Source organism: Choloepus didactylus, chromosome 23 (genome assembly GCF_015220235.1).
Source record: "Choloepus didactylus isolate mChoDid1 chromosome 23, mChoDid1.pri, whole genome shotgun sequence".
Taxonomy (NCBI): Eukaryota; Metazoa; Chordata; class Mammalia; order Pilosa; family Megalonychidae; genus Choloepus; species Choloepus didactylus.
Genome location: NC_051329.1, coordinates 10,621,452 through 10,640,642, shown reverse-complemented (window position 1 = coordinate 10,640,642; position 19,191 = coordinate 10,621,452). Strand labels below are relative to the sequence as shown.

General features: G+C 47.1%; 1 protein-coding gene across 1 annotated transcript in view; it reads right to left on the bottom strand.

Annotated features, from left to right (window-relative positions):
- CCDC63 (coiled-coil domain containing 63) overlaps window positions 1-13,935 on the bottom strand; it is a 41,141-nt gene extending 27,206 nt beyond the window's left edge. The window contains exons 1-2 of the mRNA XM_037816865.1: window positions 13,862-13,935; window positions 8,224-8,413 (exon numbers count right to left, since the gene is read on the bottom strand). Of these exons, the coding sequence (XP_037672793.1) occupies window positions 8,224-8,413; window positions 13,862-13,920 (249 nt within the window). The 5' untranslated portion in view covers window positions 13,921-13,935. The remainder of the gene's footprint in view (window positions 1-8,223; window positions 8,414-13,861) is intronic.
- Between the last annotated feature and the right edge of the window lie 5,256 nt (window positions 13,936-19,191).

Here is a 19,191-nt window from a genome sequence, read left to right as displayed (position 1 = left end):
AATGAAAACAAAAACACAATGTGCCAAAAATTATGGGATGCTGCAAAGGCAGTGCTCAGAGGGAAATTTATACCTTTGAATGCCTACATGAGAAAAGAAGAAAGGTCACAAATCAATAACTTAACTTCATAACTAAAGAAACTAGAACAAAAAGAGCAAACTTATCCTAAGGTTAGAAGACAGAAAATAGTAAAAATTACAGCAGATATAAATTAATATAGAATAGAAAAACAATAAAAAGTGTCAACAAAACCCAAAGTCAGTTTTTTGAAAAGATCAATAAAATTGACAAATCTTTAGCCACACTGACAAAGAAAAAGAGAGAAAGGACACAAATAACTAAAATCGGGAATGAAAGTGAAGACATTACTACTAACCATACAGAAATAAAAAGGACTGTAAGAGGGTACTATGAACAATTACATGCAAACAAATTAGAAAACCTAGGTGAAATGGACAAATTCCTAGAAACATACAAATTACCTAATCTGGCACAAGAAGAAATAAAAAATCTCAAGAGACCTTTAAGAAGTAAAGAGATTGAAACAGTAATTAAAATCCTCCCAAGAAAGCAAAGTGCAGGACCAGATGGTTTCACTGCTGAAAGATAGCACAAGAAAAAAAAAATTACAGACTAATACCCCTTATAAATATAGATGCAAAAATCCTCAACAAAACACTGGCAAACAGAATCCAACAGTACATTAAAAGGATTATACACTATGACCAAGTGGGATTTATTCCAGGAATGCAAGGATGGTTCAACATAAGAACCAACATAAGATTCCCCCCCACCATCAATGTAATATAACACATTAATAGAATGAAGGAAAAAACTACATGATGATCTCAATTGAGGCAGAAAAGGCACTTGACAAAATCCAACATCCTTTCATGATAAAAACACTCAGAAAGCTAGGAGTAGAAGGGAACTTTCTCAACATGATAAAGGGCATTTATGAAAACCTACAGCAAATATCATACTCAATGCTGAAAGCTTTCCCCCTAAGATCAGGAACAAGACAAGGAAGCCTGCTGTCACCACTGTTATTCCACCTCATACTGGAAATTCTAGCCAAAGCAATCAGGTAAGAGAAAGAAATAAAAGGCATCCAAACTGGAAAGGAAGGAGTCAAATTATCCCTATTTGCAGATGATATGATTCTTTATATAAAAAAAAAAAATCCCAAAGAATCCACAAGAAAGTTCCTAGAACTAATAGACAAATTCAGCAAAGTTGCAGGGTACAAGAAAAACATGCAGAAGTCTGTCGGTTTCTATATAACAGTAAGGAACATCTGAAAAGGAAATCGAGAAAACAATCCCATTTATGATAGCATCAAAAAATAACTAAATAAATAAAATACCTGGGATGGAAGGAAGGAGGGAGGAAGGGACAAAAGGAAATGGGTTTTTTTTTTTTGGGGGGGGGGGCAGGTTTAAGAAACACTGTCCTAAAGGATCCACAAAATAGGTTGTCTCTGGGAGGTCCCTTCCTGCTAGAGAGCTGGGTATTCACAGATTCAAAGTGTCTGCCTGGAGAGTGAGTGAGGTCCCCGGTTTGCAGAGGCTGTGGTCTTTGGTGACCCTGGAGAAAGCAGACTCCATGGCAGGGAACCTGCTTCCATTCCTGGGAGGGTAGTGGAGATAGCACCTGCCCAAGAGAAGGAAACAGGGGGTACAGAAAACTGCTTCTAGACACTGGAAAAGGGGAAAGGTTGCAGGGAATTTGGAATTGCGAGTGTTGTCTTTTGAATTTTGATTTTTTGTATGCCCTAAGTGGACTGAGGTGCCCTAGACTGGACCTTGGCACAGAAAAAGGACATTTGTGGAAAAACTGGCAAAATCTGAATAAAATCTGTGGTTTAGTTAGTAGTGATGTAGCAATGTTAATTTCTTAGTTTTGACAAGTGCACCATGGTAATGTCTAGTGGTAACATTAAGGGAAATGGGTGAAGGGTCTATGGGAACACTCTGTAAATCTAAAATTATGTCAAAATCAAAGGTTCATTACAAATAATTGATCCAACCTCTTTGGATATTTTGTTATTTGCAGCCAAAAGCATTCTTAACTGACATGCCATGTTTGTTACCCATTAGGATAATCGAATCTGATTTCAAATAAGAGGATCAAATCCCGCTGTGGCCAACAAGATCTGGGCACATGGTCACCAGGAACAAAATCAGGAATCTATTAGGGAGGAAGAAGTGGAGAATGAGTAAACAACTGGAAGTGTCACCCACAACACTATTTGATTACGGTTTCTCCATGGAAATTCAAATCTACAGATACTGCCAGACCTTCCAATTTTTAAGAGTAGGCAAAAATCTAAGTTTTTACATGAAATCTCCCAATTTTTATGTGTTGCCAACTAATTAAAGTAGATTTCAAAAACTGAGTGGACCAGGGTTTCCATGTCAGGCTTAATCCAGCCAGAAGGTCACCAGTTTGAGAGCTTTGGTTTATACCCACATTTAGGGTTAAAGAGAAACCACAGAAGCTTGATAAAGATGGTATTTAGGAAGCAAGAGGTGCCAAGTGGAAGACAGAAGAATATTCCAGAATGTTCCAGAGCCAGGCAGCTGGCAGAAGGGACAACCCAGACTGTGGTTGATTCTCCAACACCCATTTCATCCCCAAAGACTGACCCAAGCCAATCCTATCCCTTCTGCTGTGATTATTTATTCAGGCATGAGCAGGATTAAACCAGTGGGGTTCTCTGAGTTGTGAAGAGATGTTTCTGCTAGGGAAGCTTCTGGAAAAAAAAATCCTCATTCCTCACAGAGAATCATGAGGAGATGGTCTGCCTTCTCCTGAGGATGTTTGACAGCCTGGAATTGCTGTCACCATCTTGCCCCCTTGCCATAGGATAAATCTAAAATGCCTTGATAACATGGTTAACTTGCTGAATCAACCAGGCTTGAAGCTTGAATTACCTTTTACTTCCTGTTATAGGAGATAAAACACTTCACAGTCAATCCTGTGCTCAGGGGAGGTGGTCCTGCCCCCAGCCCTAGGGCAGAAATTGTCAATGGCCTAATCTAGGGATTGGAAAACTGTTTTCTTCAAGAGCCAGATATTAACTATTTTAGGCTTTGCAACCCAAGAGGCAACATAGAGGCTATTGTATAGGAACTGATATAACTGCTTAAAATGCAACCACTTAAAAATGTAAAAACCATTCTTTGTTTGAGGGCTGTAAACAAATAGGTGGGATTTTGCCCTTGGGCTGTAGTTGGCTGCACCTTGCCTACTTGGAGCTAATTAGAACAATTCCATCTCCTTTTGCCTAGAAGTGATTGGCCTAGAAGTAGGCATGTACCTCATCTCTGGCCAATGAGGGTATTTTAGTTTGCTAAAGCTGACGAAATGCAATATACCAGAAATGGGTTGGCTTGTACAATGGGGATTTATTGACTTAGAAGCTTACAGTTCTTAGGACAATACCTTCTTTCTCCTCGTAGACTGGCTACCAGCGATCCTCAGCTCCTCTGTCACATGGCCAGGCACATGGTGGCATCTGCTGGTCTCTCCCGTCTCTCCTGTGTTTCATTGCTTCCAGCTTCTGGCGTCAGTGACTTCCTCTCTGAGCTTCAGTGTGTGTCCTTGTCTCTCAGCTTCTCTGGCTTTTCTCTTTTAGCTTCTCTGAATTTCATCTCTTAGCTTCTCTGGGGCTTTTTTCTGTGTTCTCTCCATCTTTTATCCCCTTATAAAGGACTCTAGTAAGAGGATTAAGATCCACCTGGGGCAGGCATCATCTGAAATAACCTAATCAAAAGCTCTCACCCACAATAGGTTCACACCCACAGGAACAGATTAGGTTTACGAACATGATGTTCTGGGGTCTGTAACCATCACAGAGGGGAAGGACGCCGGAAAGATGTTGGGAAGGATTTTCTCCTCATACCATATAAGCCATCCTTCTTCATATCTTTGCATGTGGTTGTGTGAGATGTCGATGCTGCTAAGCTTTGGCAGTTTTCTTGTGGTTGTGAGATGAGGACCAAGAGGATCAGAAAGAAAAAGACCAGCTCATCATTGAAGAGCTGCTAAACCTTCCCTAGGATGGCCTATTTTCCAGACAGATATCTAGTTATATAAGAAAAACAAACTTCTATTTTCTTGGTTGCTTTTAGTCAAGAATTCTGTTACTTGCAGCCCAACACATTCTCCCTGGTATATCAAGAAGGGAGCTCAGATTATCAGGCACTGAGGGAACTGTTGGGTCTCACGCATGCTGGTGAAGTATATGAAGTCCATTTACGACTGGCACTGGTCAGGGTTTGCATTTAGCTGTCACACATGCACACTCCCCAAAATTTCCTCAGAGCAAGAATAACAAGCTTCATCAGTCTGACAGTCATCATCCAGTTCCGCTTTGCTGTGCATGGGCACCGTCCTCAACACAAACCATCACAAATCTGCCCGTGAAATAAAAACAAATGACTTGTTCTAACAAGGAGGGTGGCATGTCCAGACAGCAGCTTGGTTTAGGGTGGGAGTCCCTCCAAGGGTTGACCCCCAAGTCCTCCAGCTCCAGCTCCTTTTCAAGGGAAGCTGCAGTATCAGGACTTCCCGGTGGCTCTTGTGATTAAAGTCGGGGTCGTATTCTCTTCGGTGTGTTCATGTCAGAACCCTGCATTTGAGAAGCCAAGAGTCATTAGCCCTCTGCCTGACGGGAGACTTTATCAAAGGCTGTGGCTGGTGGAGAGCTGTATTGCCTAAGCAAGTTGCTGCTTTCCAATACGCTTGTTAATTATTTTGTAAGGCCAGGTGAGGGACCTGCCTCCAGTGCCCTCTTGCAAGCACGGGGCTCTGGGAATGGTGTACTGAGCACAGGAAGGGGGCATCCTGGGACCAGCCCCGCTCCTTGGGATTAAATTGGGCAGAGAGGGCCTGCGTTAGGCACTGAGCATTGTGTTCTTTTGAGGATCTCCAACCTGGCTGCCTGCTTCTGAGGACCTCCATTTCCATATTTGCTTCAGTTTTCCTCTTTCTTCACTTCTATCACCTCCTTTCTCATTCATTCACACATTTGTTTCATTCATTACTGTTTATTGTTGAATGCCTGCTCTGAATTGGTACAGTCGCTCTCTTTGGGGTGATGAGAGGGTTTTGATGTTGGACAGTGGCGATGGTTGCCCAACATTGTGATATAATGAACAGCACTGAATTGTATACTTCAAAGTGGTTAAAACGGGAAATTTTGTCTTCTAAATATGTTATCACAATAAATTTTTTAAAACCCTAGTACTGTATAAACAAAGAGTGAAGCCTAAATGCAAACTATGGACTTTAGTTGATAATGTAATTATAATCATATCATTCATCAGTTGTAACAAATGTATCACACTAATGCAAAATGTTAACAACATGGAAAAATGGGAGGCAGTGTGCCAGTTTGAATGTATTATATCCCTCAAAACACCATTATCTTTGATGCAGTCTTGTGTGGGAAGGAAACGTATTGGTGTTGACTGGATTGAAAACTTCTGATTGCATGTTTCCATGGAGATGTGATCACTCAACTGAGGGTGAGATCTTTCACTGGATAATTTCCATGGAGGTGTGGCCCCGCCCATTTAACATGGGCCTTGATTAGTTTACTAGAGCACTATATAAGCTCAGACAGAAGGAGTGAGCTTGTTACAGCCAAGAGGGACATGTTGAGGAGCTTCTATCTAACTCTGATTAGATAATTTCCATGGAATTGTGGTCCTGCCCATTCAGCATGGGCCTTGATTAGTTTACTAGAGCATTATGTAAGCTCAGACAGAAGGAGCGAGCTTGCTACAGCCAAGACGGACACTTTGAAGAATGCACAGGAGCTGAGAGAGGAGCTGCAGCTTACAGAGACATTTTGTAGATGGCCTTTCAAAGCAGACTTTTGCTCCGGAGAAACTAAGAGAGGACAAATGACCCAAGAGCAACTAAGAGTGACATTTTTGAGGAGCTGAAGCCTAGGGAGGAACGTCTGGGAGAAAGCCATTTTGAAACCAAAACTCCGGAGCAGACGCCAGCCACGTGCCTTCCCAGCTAACAGGGGTTTTCCAGACACCATTGACCATCCTCCAGTGAAGTTACCTGATTATTCATGTGTTACCTTGGACACTTTACGGCCTTAAGACTGTAACTGTGTAACCAAATAAACCCCCTTTTATAAAAGCCAATCCATTTCTGGTGTTTTGCATTCCAACAGCATTAGCAAACTGGAACAGGCAGTATATGGGAACTCTGTACTTTATGCATGATTTTTCTGGAAGTCAATTAATTGCTCAAAAAATATAAGTAAACAAATTAAATGCCTGCTCTGTGCCCCACAGCAGGGCATGATGGTAATCAAGACAGAGCGCTCACAGCCCAGGGCCAGAAACCAGCCATAAAAGGTGATGAGCCGTGGGGGAGGGGAGACTCACGGTATTTTGGGGGCACCTAACAGGAGGAAGAAAGGCCCACGTTCCAGCAGAAATGACTGAGCTGGGCCCTGAAGGACAAAGAGGAGGTCCCCAGGCAGAGAGCAGCGGGACTAGCCTTCTGGGCAGAGGGGCGTATGTGCCAGGGCCTGGAAGTGGAAATCAGCTCAGTGGGCTCAAAAGACCTGAAGAAGGTGGAATGGATGGAAGAGAGGGGTGTGGGGGGCAGGAGGGGAGGCAGAAGAGGCCTATCAGCCACACTGGTTGCCTTGTATCTTCATCGTGAGACCAAGAGGAAATCACTGAAGAGTTTGAAGCAAAGGAATGATGTAATGGATTTCTGTATCCATTCATTCTATGGCTCTCTCTTAAGGATGCATCCTGTGCCAGGCACCAGGGTTGGCACCAGGAGTACAGTGGGAAAAACAACCACCTGCTCCTTGGCCTCGAGGACTTGACAGGCTGGTCAGGAAGGAGTTAACTGACCCTCATAGTCATGCATGTTGGCAAGTTTGAGAAGGGCCATGAAGAAAGAGTTTCAGGGGTCATGAAAGTGGTAGGAGGTATGTGTCGGATCTTTTGTTTGCTCCTGCCAGATCCACTCTGCAGCCAGATCCACCACCCTCTACCCCAGGAATCAGACCTGTATGGTGTTCACACTGGGCTTCCTTGCACCAAGGATCAAAGGGACAGAACAGTGAGAGGCTGGGGTACTTATTTCCTCTGGCTTGCTCCCTGCTATCCAGCCTCCAAATCAGCTCCCCTCAGCTGCTAACACAACAGCCCTTGGACATCCCTGCTCTGTGTTCACAGCCTTGTAAACAATCCATTTATAAAACTCTTCTCAAAGTACCCTACTGAGGGTTCTATTTGTTCTGAGCCAAGGAGCCTGACTGAGACAAGGGAGGCATAATTAAAACTGGACAGAGAGAGTAGGAAAGGTCTCTCTGAGAAAATCACATTTAAGTTGAGACCTGAAGGAGCAGCAGGCAGGATGAGGAATGGGGGGAGGGAGGGAGGGAGCCTGTGCCAAGGTACTGAGGTGAGAAAAGCCTTAGAGTATGTGAAGCCAAGTCTGTTGTAGCTAGGGAGAGAAGAGTTAAAGGGGGAATGACGTGGGATGAGACCAGAGGGGTAGGCAGGGGCTAGATCATACAGGGTCCTTCAAGCCATTGTCATTAACACATTCCCCAAATGTCTCTAGTTCTTTGCCTCCAGAAACATGGTAGAGTTGCACTTCCTGGATCCCCTTCTGGAGGGGTAAGATCACTTGACAATTTTGAGCCAATGACTCATAAGCAGAAGTGATGTGTATCACTTTCAGGCTGATGCACTTAATTGCCAGTGTGAGACTCTCCAAAACTCTCTCTCTTTCACTGTCACAACACCTGGCTGCCCCACTGGCCTGGTCCCAGAATAAAGAGATATAGGAGCCTCTAGTTGACCCCCGATAAACATGTAGCATGAGCGAGGATGAAGTCTTTATTGTAAAATCCACTGAGATTTGGACAGGGCTGTTTGTTACTGCAGCAATCTGGCCTCTCCTGACTGATACAGTATTTGGGAATTTATTCTAAGTGTAATGAGAAGGCACTGGAGAAGCCAGTGGAGGACTAGATTAATTGAGTCAAGCCTAGAAGCTGGGAGACCAGCAGGTGATGCTGGTGGTGGAGGCAGTTAACCATGGTCACGTTTAGGGGCTCTCCAAAGAAGTCACTGTGGATTTTGGGTGGATTCTGGATTGCCTGAGGTGTCCCTCCTCCCTCCTGGCTCTGTGTTCTGGTTAACCCCTTAAGAGAAAGACCACACCTTCTCATCCAGTTCAGCCAACAGAATTTTCATCGATCTAATCAAGGATTCATAGTCCTCCTTGGTTTGCAGCAGGAAGCGCAGCTCCATGTAGTTTTTCTCATTCAGGTTCAAGTTCCTTGAGGACTTTATGAGACTCAGAATCAGGGTGATCTCATTCTGCTCCTCTTGCAAGGTCTTGATTTCCTTGCTGTTAGGAAAGCAGTGCACGATTAGCCCTGGACCCTGAGTCCACCTTAGCCCCGAGAGGCACTTCCCACCCGAGTGCTCTAGAGAGGAGGAGATGGGATGTGACTTGCCCAAGGTCACGGATGCACGGATTGCCCACTTCACTTTAATTTCCACTGCTTGGCCCTTCTCTGAGGGGCTCTATTTTCCTAGAGAACAATTTACAGCTGTGCCTGTCAAAGCCCATTACTTGACCGTGGCTGAAGCCCCCAAGTTCCCTCCGGCCAGCAGCCCTGCTGGCATCTGTCTGACTTGCAGACGTACTTTCCCAACTACAGCTAATTATCTCTTGTAATGAGGGGCAAACCTATCAGACCAAGTTTTTCAATTCCGAGCCAGCATGAGCTGAACAATCACCTTTAGCCTCCACCACCTCCTCTGCTTGGGCTGGTAATGATTTATTAAATTGGGTGACGTGCATCTGCGTTCCTTTCTCTTCCTCTGACTACTCTGGTGAAGAGATGGAGTGGGGGTGAGTAAGGAAGAGGGATGTGGATAGAGGGAGATTTTGAAGAGACGAGGCTTGGGAGACTGCACAGCAACCGAACAAAGGAAAACGGCACAGGGGTCAAGTTTCTGGCAAAGTCGAGGTACGTTATGCCCACTGCTCAGTGTGGTTGGAGACCAGCTGCACCAGCTTTCTTTGGAAGCTTGCAGAAATGCAGAATCTCAGGCCCCGACCCAGACAGTGAATCAGAATCTGCTTTGTAACAAGACCCTCAAGTGATGTGTAGGCACATTAAAGTTTTGGAAGCACCACTCTAGAATAGCAAAGAATATTCTAGGGCAGGGGTCAGCAAAGCAAACTTTTTTCTGTAAAGGGCCAGAAATTAGATATTTTAGGCTTTAAGGGTGTGCCAGTTTGAATGTATTGTGTCCCCCAAATGCCATTATCTTTGTGGTCTTGTGTGGGGCAGACCCTTGGGTGCTGGTTGGATTTGCTTGGAGTGTGCCCCACCCAGCTGTCGGTGATGATTTCAATGAGATGTTCCCATGGAGGCGTGGCCCCGCCCATTCCGGGTGGGCCTTGATCAGTGGAGCTATATAAATGAGCTGACTCAGAGAGAGGGAACTGACGGAGTGCAGCTGGGAGTGATGTTTTGAAGAGGAGCAAGCTTGCTAGAGAGGAACGTCCTGGGAGAAAGCCGTTTTGAGGGCGGAGCTTTGGAGCAGACGCCAGCTGCCGTCCTAGCTAGCAGAGGTTTTCCGGACGCCATTGGCCATCCTCTGGTGAAAGTACCCGATTGCTGAGGTGTTACCTTGGACACTTTGTAGCCTTAAGACTGTAACTGTGTAGTGAAATAAACCCCCGTTTTATAAAAGCCTATCCATCTCTGGTGTTTTGCATTCTGCAGCATTAGCAAACTAGGACAGATTTTGGTACCAGAGAAGTGGGGGTGCTTTTGCTGCTGAGTTTGCAAATACCAAACATGTTGGAACGGCTTTTTAAATGGATAATGGGGAGTTTCTGGAAGAATTGTGAGGAGCTAGATAGAAAAGGCCAAAACTGCTTTAAAGAGACTGTAGAAATATGGACTCTAAAGATACTTCTGATGAGGCCTTGAACAGAAATGATGAATATGTTGTAAACTGGAAGAAAGGTGATCCTTGTTTTAAAGTGGCACAGAATTTGGCAAAATTGAGTCCTGGTGTCAGATGGAAGGAAGAATTTGAAAGCGACAACCTGGAATACTTAGCTGAGGAGATCTCCAGAATACATGTGGAGGATGTATCCTGGCTTCTCCTTGCAGCTTATAGTAAAATGCAAGCAGAGAGAGATAAACTTAGAACTGAACTCTTGGGTTCAAAGAAACCAGAAGTTGATGGCTTGGAAAATTACAGGCTTCCAGTGGGTAGAATCCCAGAAGCTACAGCCCAACGTGAGGGCAAGAAAAGATTGGATAAGGAGTTAAGCAGAAAGGATTTGTGGAAACTCTTGTTGTCTGATGGCTTTGACCCCTGCATGCTTCATGCAAAGCCAACAGAATTTTTGTGAGATCTTTATAGACAGAGCCATTGCCGGTCTGAACTGGAGGAGACAGACAAGGAACAAACTGAAGGAAAAATTTCTTCAAAGACAGAGCCATGGAGGTTGAGGTCTGGAGTCAAGAGGTCTCAGGCTGGGAGAGCAGAGCAGCCCACACGCAAGGAAAGGGTGAGTTTGCCCTGGAGGTCGAGGGCGGGCTTTCCACCTCGATGCTCTGGAAGAGTTTTGCCACCTCAGGTCCCAAAGAGGTTGGAGCACATTCCCAGGGAATTGGGGAGAGCCTGGCTGCCACCACACTGTTCTGAAGGGGTTGAGCGTGTGCCCCGGAGATGGAAGGGAATCCGGGAGCTGCCCCGATGTTTGAGGAGGGTGGGGCCGAGAAGGTGGTCTCCCCAATGTGTGGATATATTGGAGCACTCACCCAAGCATTTGGAAAGGAAACAGCTGCCAAAAAGGCCCTTGGGAAGGGTTAGGCTCCCACTCTCTCAAGCCCCAAGGATGCAACATTGTTCTGTAAATGACTCTCAGACTTTGAAATCTAATGGAGTTTGTCCTGCAGGTTTTAGGAACTGTTTTGGTCCTGTTAACCCTGTTTTCCTTACTGTTTCTCCTTATGGCAATGGAAATGTTTATCCTATGAATGTCTGTCCTTTGTATATTGGGAGCACATAACTTGTTCTAAGTTCACAGATCCACAGCTAAAGAAAAATTATGCCTTAGGACTGGCCATGCCTATAATTGATTTTGATGGGATTTTGTACTTAACTTTTGTTACTGAAATGATTTAAGTTTTTGTGATACTGTGATGAAATGAATGTATTTTGTGTATTTGGAAAGATAATGTCATTTTGGGTGCCAGGGGGTGGAATGTGCCGGTTTGAGTGTATTGTGTCCCCCAAATGCCATTATCGTTGTAGTCTTGTGTGGGGCAAACGTTTTTGGTGCTGGTTGGATTTGCTTGGAATGTGCCCCACCCAGCTGTGGGAGATGATTCTGATGAGATGTTCCCATGGAGGTGTGGCCCCGCCCATTCAGGGTGGGCCCTGATCGGTGGAGCTATATAAATGAGCTGACTCAAAGAGAGAAAAGAGAGTGCAGCTGGGAGTGATGTTCTGAAGAGGAGCAAGCTTGCTAGAGAGGAGCGTCCTGGGAGAAAGCCGTTTTGAGGCCGGAGCTTTGGAGCAGACACCGGCTGCCTTCCCAGCTAGCAGAGGTTTTCCGGATGCCATTGGCCATCCTCAGGTGAAGATGCCCGGTTGCTGATGTGTTACCTTGGACGCTTTGTGGCCTTAAGACTGTAACTGTGTAGTGAAATAAACCCCCGTTTTATAAAAGCCTATCCATCGTTGGTGTTTTGCATTCTGCAGCATTAGCAAACTAGGACAAAGGGTCATACAATCTCTGTTGTAACGTGCAGCTCAAAAAGCAGCCATGGGCAATATGTAAACAAATAAAGTTCCAATAAAACTTTATTTACAAAAACAGGTGGCCAGCCAGTTTGGGCCCCTGGGCTGCAGTTTGCCGACGCTGCTCTGTAGCAGTAGTGTCCAATGGAACGTTCTGCAACAATGGAAATGTTTTCTAGCCGCACTGGCCAATAGCATCCACTAGGCAAACGTGGCTACTGAGCCCTTTAAATGTGGCTAGCACAACTGAGGAACTGAATTGGAAATTTTATTTAATTGCAACTAATTAAAAATTTAAATGGCCATATGTGGCTGGTGACTAGGGGAGTGGACACCAGTTCTAAGACACTTTGTCCTTCAACCCTGTGACAGCCTGGGACTTTTCTGCCTGGGATTTTTCACATTCCTGGAAGGTGGTGGTAGTGGGGTCCTAATTAAGGTAGAAAAGGAACAAAGGAGAGACTGAGCCCAACACTCTACCAGGCATAGGCTTTCCGAGTGGATTTGGTGAGAGCCAAAGGATGGTCCATCCGAGGTGAGTGAGGCACCCAGGGCACATATTTTAAGGAGTCACTTGCTGGCATCTGTGTCGTGCACGTGCAGGGGCAGCAGTGAGAAAAAACGCCACCTTAGATTTTGCGCCTTGGGTGCCCCACTTGCCTTACCCTCATCCCAGCCCTGTTTATAGGTATTTTCACTCTGAAGAACCTAAAATGTCCACTCTTCTATCCCCTCCCCTTCAATTCCATCAAAGGGAAGCCAGATCAGATGGATTAACCTAGAGCCAGAACCTCACAGGAGGTGGGGCTGGGGCAGAGGGGACAGAAGGGTAAGATTCAAGGGCGGTGTCAGAGGGAGACCAGAAAGGAGGCCTTTCCTGATGCCCCCGTGAGGGGGGCTGTGGAGCAGGGCTTCCAGGCACAGGGGTGCAGGTTGTGGAGTGCAGGGCCTGAGGGACAACCATCAACATGGATTTTGTTGATCTATTACGCTTGTTGGAGAAATCCCTACCTAATGACAATTTTTCCTACAGATGTCAATAAAATGTCTTGAGAAAAGGTGCCTGAAGATCCCATATGGACTAGAGGAGAACTTGTGTGAGGCGAATTCATGGAAAATCTACAGAACCCCTTTTCCGCACGCTCTGAACTTCATGCATCAGCTAATAGATTTTCTTTCTATTAACGGACAGTTCCTCCTACCCTTATAAACATTATGGATGTAGCTAGGAGTTACATCACGAAACCCCTGGAGGGAAGCTAAAATGTCCATTTAATGTTTGTTCATTCAACACCAGGGAACACCTTTCTGTTGCCTAAAGAAATGGTAGGCACTGTAATCTCCAGGGCAACCCCAATTTCAAACACTCTATCTTGTAGTCCCCATAAGGATACACAAGTAGGAAACATCATTTGGAGTAACCACAGTTCAGTGACTCCCCTGTTCCCTGGGGACACGCCCCCCACCTCCAGCTCTAGAGCCCTGGAAGTGACCCCCCACCCAGGTCGTGGCCGAGTGCCCCTGGCCACAGCTCATGGGACCTGGAGTAGACGCCTGACCCAATCAGATTCTCCCTCTGCTGGGAATTTGGGATTGGAAATGATTCAAGACAGGTGCTCTATGTGGCCTATGATTCATCACTAACACACAAGCTGGGGGCAGCCATGCCCCACCAGCCAGGACTGATAGTCAGAGAGAGAAAAACAAAACCCACTCGAAGAGAGAAACAGAAGCCAGAAGCAGCTCCTCCTTTAAGGCCTTCCCTGAGTCATGGGTGCAGGAGACGGGTTCATGGAGACGTCCTAGATTCTGGTAATGAAATGTCCCCTCCCCACTGAAGCCCAAGCTGGCCTCTCTTGGAAACAGAGTCTTCAGAGAGAAGACACTGGGTCCCCGGATTGGGTTCAGAAGTGGTCCCCTGCCCCAGAGGCCACATGCGAAGGAAGGTTAACACCATGAAGCCAACCCCCAGATTTTCTCCAAGCTCGCTCACTACAAAGCCCCAGCCATCACTTACTGCTGGTTTGCGATCTTCTGCTGGGAATGGAAGTTAAAGGTCTTACGGCTTTCTACCATCTTCCTGAACTGCTGCCTCAGTTTACGAAGTTCCATCTCTCCCAGCTGCTCTTTGGACTTCTCCAAAGGTTCCTGAGGAGTTTTGGAGGCTTTCCTCCTGAGCTTCTTCAGCTGGTGAGACAGGGGCACAGTGAGCGACTGGTTAGATGATTAGAGAAGCCTTCATTTCAGCTCAAGGATGGGCCGGAGGGGTGTTCAGGCAGGGCTGGAGGTGGAAGACCACATTTAGGTGATGTCAACTGCTCTGATCTGTTCCATGGAAGATCTGCCCAGTGGAGATGGGGCTGGACCTAACAGGGTGTTCTTTGGAGTCCCAGGCTCAAGTCCCAGCTTGACCACTTCCTGGCTGTGTGACCTTGGGTGAGTCGCTTAACATCTCTGAGCCTCCAGCCCCTCTTCTATAAAATGGGTATGCATGGATTTGCTGTCAGGATTAAATGAGCTAGGACGTGTACAGTGAACGGCACTGCGCCTGACCCATAGTTAGCGCCCAGTACACAGGAGCTATTACCACCATCGGCATCTTGAAGGAATCGCGCTTTCCCTCTGCTCAGACACCGGATCCCAGGAGGTCAAAGCCAGCAAAAGCTTCTTTCTGTCGCTGCAATGCCCTGTCCACAGTGGCAAAAGGAAGAGAACTTGTGAGCCACCCCTGCTGGCGCTTCTGGACCAAGTGTCACCTCCTCCCTTCCCACCACTCGCAGTCGCTTCCTCCTCCCTCAGCTTGGCATGAGGAGGACATGGCAGATGGCTGCCCCAGTGCAAGAACAGGCACTTTTTTAAAAAAAGCAACATTTGCCTGAAACCTGTTCCTCTCCCGATTTATTATTAGGAGCTGGGCAGATGGTTCCAGTGTGTCGGTTACCCTCCTGCCCCCTGTGTTCCTAAAGAGGGGGTTGCAAGTGCCATCAGGGTGGTGTGTCCCCTGACGAAGTTAAAGCAAAATTCGCCCAACTTCAGCTTCAGCTGAAGGCATTTTCATACCGAGAGGCATTTTTATAATTTTGGAACACGGACTTCATCTGGCCTCTAGGTAATAACAGGGGATGAAGATGACATGAACCCCAAAATCCCCACAGAACTGTGAGACCCATGCAGCCCCACTCCCAGACTTCAGGGGCTGGATTTCCTAGAGCAGAAACTTGTAGCCTTGCCACCTGCTGCAAGATCCTGCAGTATAGCGGTTAAAAGCAGTGGTTGTAGAGACAATCAAATCTAAGCACACAATCCCTCCTCAGCCACTTACCAACTTCAGGAAAGTCACGTCAGTACTCTGGGTGTCAGTTTCCTCATCTGGAAAATGGGAGAAATTCTAGAAGCCACCTCACAGCAAGCAGTGGCTGACACGATATGGGCTGTTTCATGTGGTGAAGGTGTGGTGCATGTTTATGAGGGATTGGGGGGCACCCAGCATTCCCCTAGCTCCTGGTAATGACACCCTGAATATCCTCTGTAGAGCCAAGCTCTCCATCACTCCCAGGCATTTTTTTGCTCCCCGGGGGCTGACTCTACGCCGCCAGCTTCAGGTTTGGAGCATGTGCCAATCAAAGCACCAGATTCAAGGCCAAGCTGCACATCCCAGCCCCCTGGCTTGGGTGGTTAGCTCAGAGACGGGCACAAGACCCTGGCTAGTTCAACAAGAGCGGAGTGGGGAATTGAGGCTTAACCCTTATGAAGAGAGACTCAAGTGAACATAAGAGGTGTTCAGAAATGACACGCTGTCTAGCGTAGGTGGCAACATCCAGCGAGAAGTGACTGGCAATAAGGTCTGGAAAAGACTAGAGAGCAGGCATGTAATAAGAGCAGCCTGTAAGAGAAGTTGGTTGCCTTCCCAGCAGCCACTTCCCCGTCATGTGCAGTTGTTGCTGGAGGCAGTTGCCTGGCAGGCCCATTCTTGCATCCGTGTGGGGCCATATGACTCGATCTCACCAATGGGATGTGAGCAAATGGGAAGCACATCACTTCCAGGCCATGACTTTTAAGAAGTTGATGAGCCTTTTTCCAATGTCTCTCCCTCATCTGACATCTCTGGGAAGCAGAGCCACAAAGATGGGCAGAACCTCAACCCTATCCCCAAATCAACCTGTGGAAGAAGTCACCTGCCAGCCAGGAACATCCTCATTGGATGGCTACAAGAACGAGAAATTAACTTCTGTTGTGTCAGGCCAATGAAATGTAGGGTTGTAGTTGTCATAGCAGCTGGCATGACCCTAAGAATACCCTAACTTCCTCCTTCCTAACCAGACCCTGATTTTGTCCCTCTTCAATGTGCCCAGCCCCACACAGTGAATTCTGATTGGTTCCTGCTAACTCCACTTCCTTTGTTGATGATTGGTCAAGGGATGGGCATGTGACCCAGACACAGCCAATGAGACATAAGGAGAATTCTATTCTCATCCCTTTGTGACAAACAAAGAGAGCTTATCCATGTTCCCCTCTGTTGGGGGTTGAATTGTGTCCCTCAAAAAAGATATGTTGAAGTCCTAACCTCCAGTACCTCAAAAGGTGACCTTATTTGCAAATAAGATTGTTGCAGAGGGAATTAGTTAAATTAAAATGAGGGCTTACTGGAGGGCCCTTAATAAGGGTGGGCCCTGGGTCTCATATGACAGGTTTCCTTATAAGGGGGGAAGAGACTGAGGAGGAAAGAGACACTGAGGGGAGAACACCAAGTGATAATGAAGACAGAGACTGAAGTGCTGCAGCCACAGCCAAGGAATGCCAAAGATTCCTGGCAAACCACCAGAAGCTAGAAAGAGACAAGGAAGGTTTCTCCCCTCGACATTTCAAATTTTGGACTTCTAGCTTCAAGAACTGTGAGACAATAAATTTCTGTTGTTTCAAGCCATGAAGCTGTGGTACTATGTTATAGCAGCCCTAGGAAACTAATACGCCCTCTCTTACTGCTTTTAGAAATTATTGCGTGAAGGCATGATGGTTGGTGCTGTGGCAACCACACTGTGACCATGAGGAGAACCATCACTGGCACGTTGAGGAGAGCTAAGAGGAAAGTTGGGGGGAAATTTAGGTCCTTATTGACTGTCTGCCACTGCCCCATCACTGGAACTGCCTACTTGCAGGTTTCTTGTAAAATGAAATAATAAGTGTAACTATTATTTAAGGCACTCATCAAATAGTCTGTTCATTGCAGCCTAAAGCATTCCTCACTTACATGCTTTACTACCTTGAAAATGATTCTGAAGCTGATGGATGATAGGACAATAGTGCCTGGCAATGTAGGAATTTTGGGCTTTGCCCTGATATGTCCTAGAAGGATTGGGGCCACCTGATTTTTGGTAAATTACATTTGAAGGGAAATGTCTCTTGTCCAAAAACGTCCACAGGCAGGGAAGTGGGGTAAAGGCACTTCTGGATGAGCCCTCAAGGTGTGGGTAGAAGCTGTAGCAGGATCCACCTGACTGTTAAGGTTTGGAGAAAGGATACTCACTTGGGGACCTCTTTCAACCCTGGAATTCTGTGCAGCTCCAATCTCATGTCCAAGAGCTTTCCATATTCAAGAACTCTTTCGGTCCCAAGTGTATCTGTAATGCATCTTTTTAAACGCATGAGTCAGGTAGACCTGACATCCCTGGCTGTGTAATTTTAGCTCTCAGAGCCTCAGTTTCCTCATCTATAGAACTGCGAGACTCACCACCACCAACCAGGATAAATAATGTCTAAAGTGTTTAGAACATAACAGATGTTTGATGAATGTAGCTTGTGAATCAGCATTTTTAAATTTCGGTTTGTCTTGCCCTCCAGGTAACTACTGATGTTATGAGTTTGCCCCCAGGAGCTGGAGGCTCAGTCTGCTCATTCCTTTCTGGTGAAACTCACATATACAGAGCCAGCCTCCTCCCGGGACTCTGGCCTTTTCCTTACTGTCAGTGCCCTCTGGGCTGGGCCCACTCTGTTCCCTGAGGCAGATCCACCCTCCCTCCCACTTCCAGCGCCTCTCACAGCTGAGCCTTCAGAGAGCCCCCAGCTCACCACCCTCTCATTAAGAGATCTCAAATTCAGGGCCTGTGAGGCAAATTTAACCTTCCTTCAGTTCCTTGAGGCAGACAGTGTTTAAAAATGAATGCAGGCCGCAGGCCCCACTACTCCCTACTGCCCCCCCCCCCCCCCCCCCCCCTAGTTTCCACATTCCCTATAACTGCCTGCAGCCAGCAGGAATTTGAATTTGCACTTTCTGGGAGGAATCCCAAAGGCTGCCAACCTCTGGAGAGCAGTGTGTGCAGGGGGAAGTCCTGACAAGTCTGGGGACCCAGGTCAGGAGATGCCAGACCAGGATGCCTTTCCCTCCTGGACCTGAGTCTGCTCACCTCAGCATCCACAGTGCTAGGTGCATGGGAAGCTCTTGACATCCTCTCTACTGGTCTAATATTTAATTAGCTGGGGCAGGGAGGCAGGAGCCTCCTTGCTGTTGCATTTTAGCCATCTGCCCTTGGAGAAAAAAGTGGGACCCGTGAAGGGCTCTGCAGGGACTCTCCGGCAGCCAGCTTTGTGGATTGTAAAATGTCAGGTCTGAGTGGGAGCAGTGGGTGGCCTGAAAAAAAGAGCCAGGGCCAGGCAACACTGGTGGTACATGTGCTTGGGGCCCTTGCAGAGCAGGGATGCGGAAACACATACACATTAAAAAAAAAAAATCGCGATAGTTAGGGGGGAAATTGGCAGTTTCTTGGAGTTATTTTGCACATTGCGATTTGTTTATGCTTAATTGGGGAGAGCACCATGATATTTTTCAGGGTTTAGGGCAGCTAACTTTTAGAGCGGGCTGGGGGTGGCGCCCGGCAGGGGGAGCCGCGGGGCAGCGGCGGGCGAAGCTTACCGCGAGCGGACGGCTCCAGGGGCGCGTCCCTCGGCTGCGCCCACCGCGTGTCGCCCGGCGCCGGGAGGGCTGCTCGCTGCGCGGCCACGCCGGGCCACCCCCAGGTCCACGTGCGGGCGTTCTCGAGCCCCTGGAACGGGCGCCTTTGTGACCCGCACAGAGGGGCGTTCTCCCCTGGAGGGCGTTCGGAGGGCGCCGGGCCCTGGGGAGGGGAAGAGAGCAACCAACTGGCGGGGAAAGGGATGGGGGACTGGGGAGGGGGCGACACAGACTTCAGGGACCCCAGCACCCCTTTACCAGACTAGGCAGAGCCTCAGGACACTGAGTAACTTCTTGACGCCACCAACACCCTCATTCTCTCTCTGGTCCACTGAGCCCCCCACTCATCTCTACGCGTTCTGCTCACACTTATACGGCAACCCCGCCGGGTACGCGCTTCA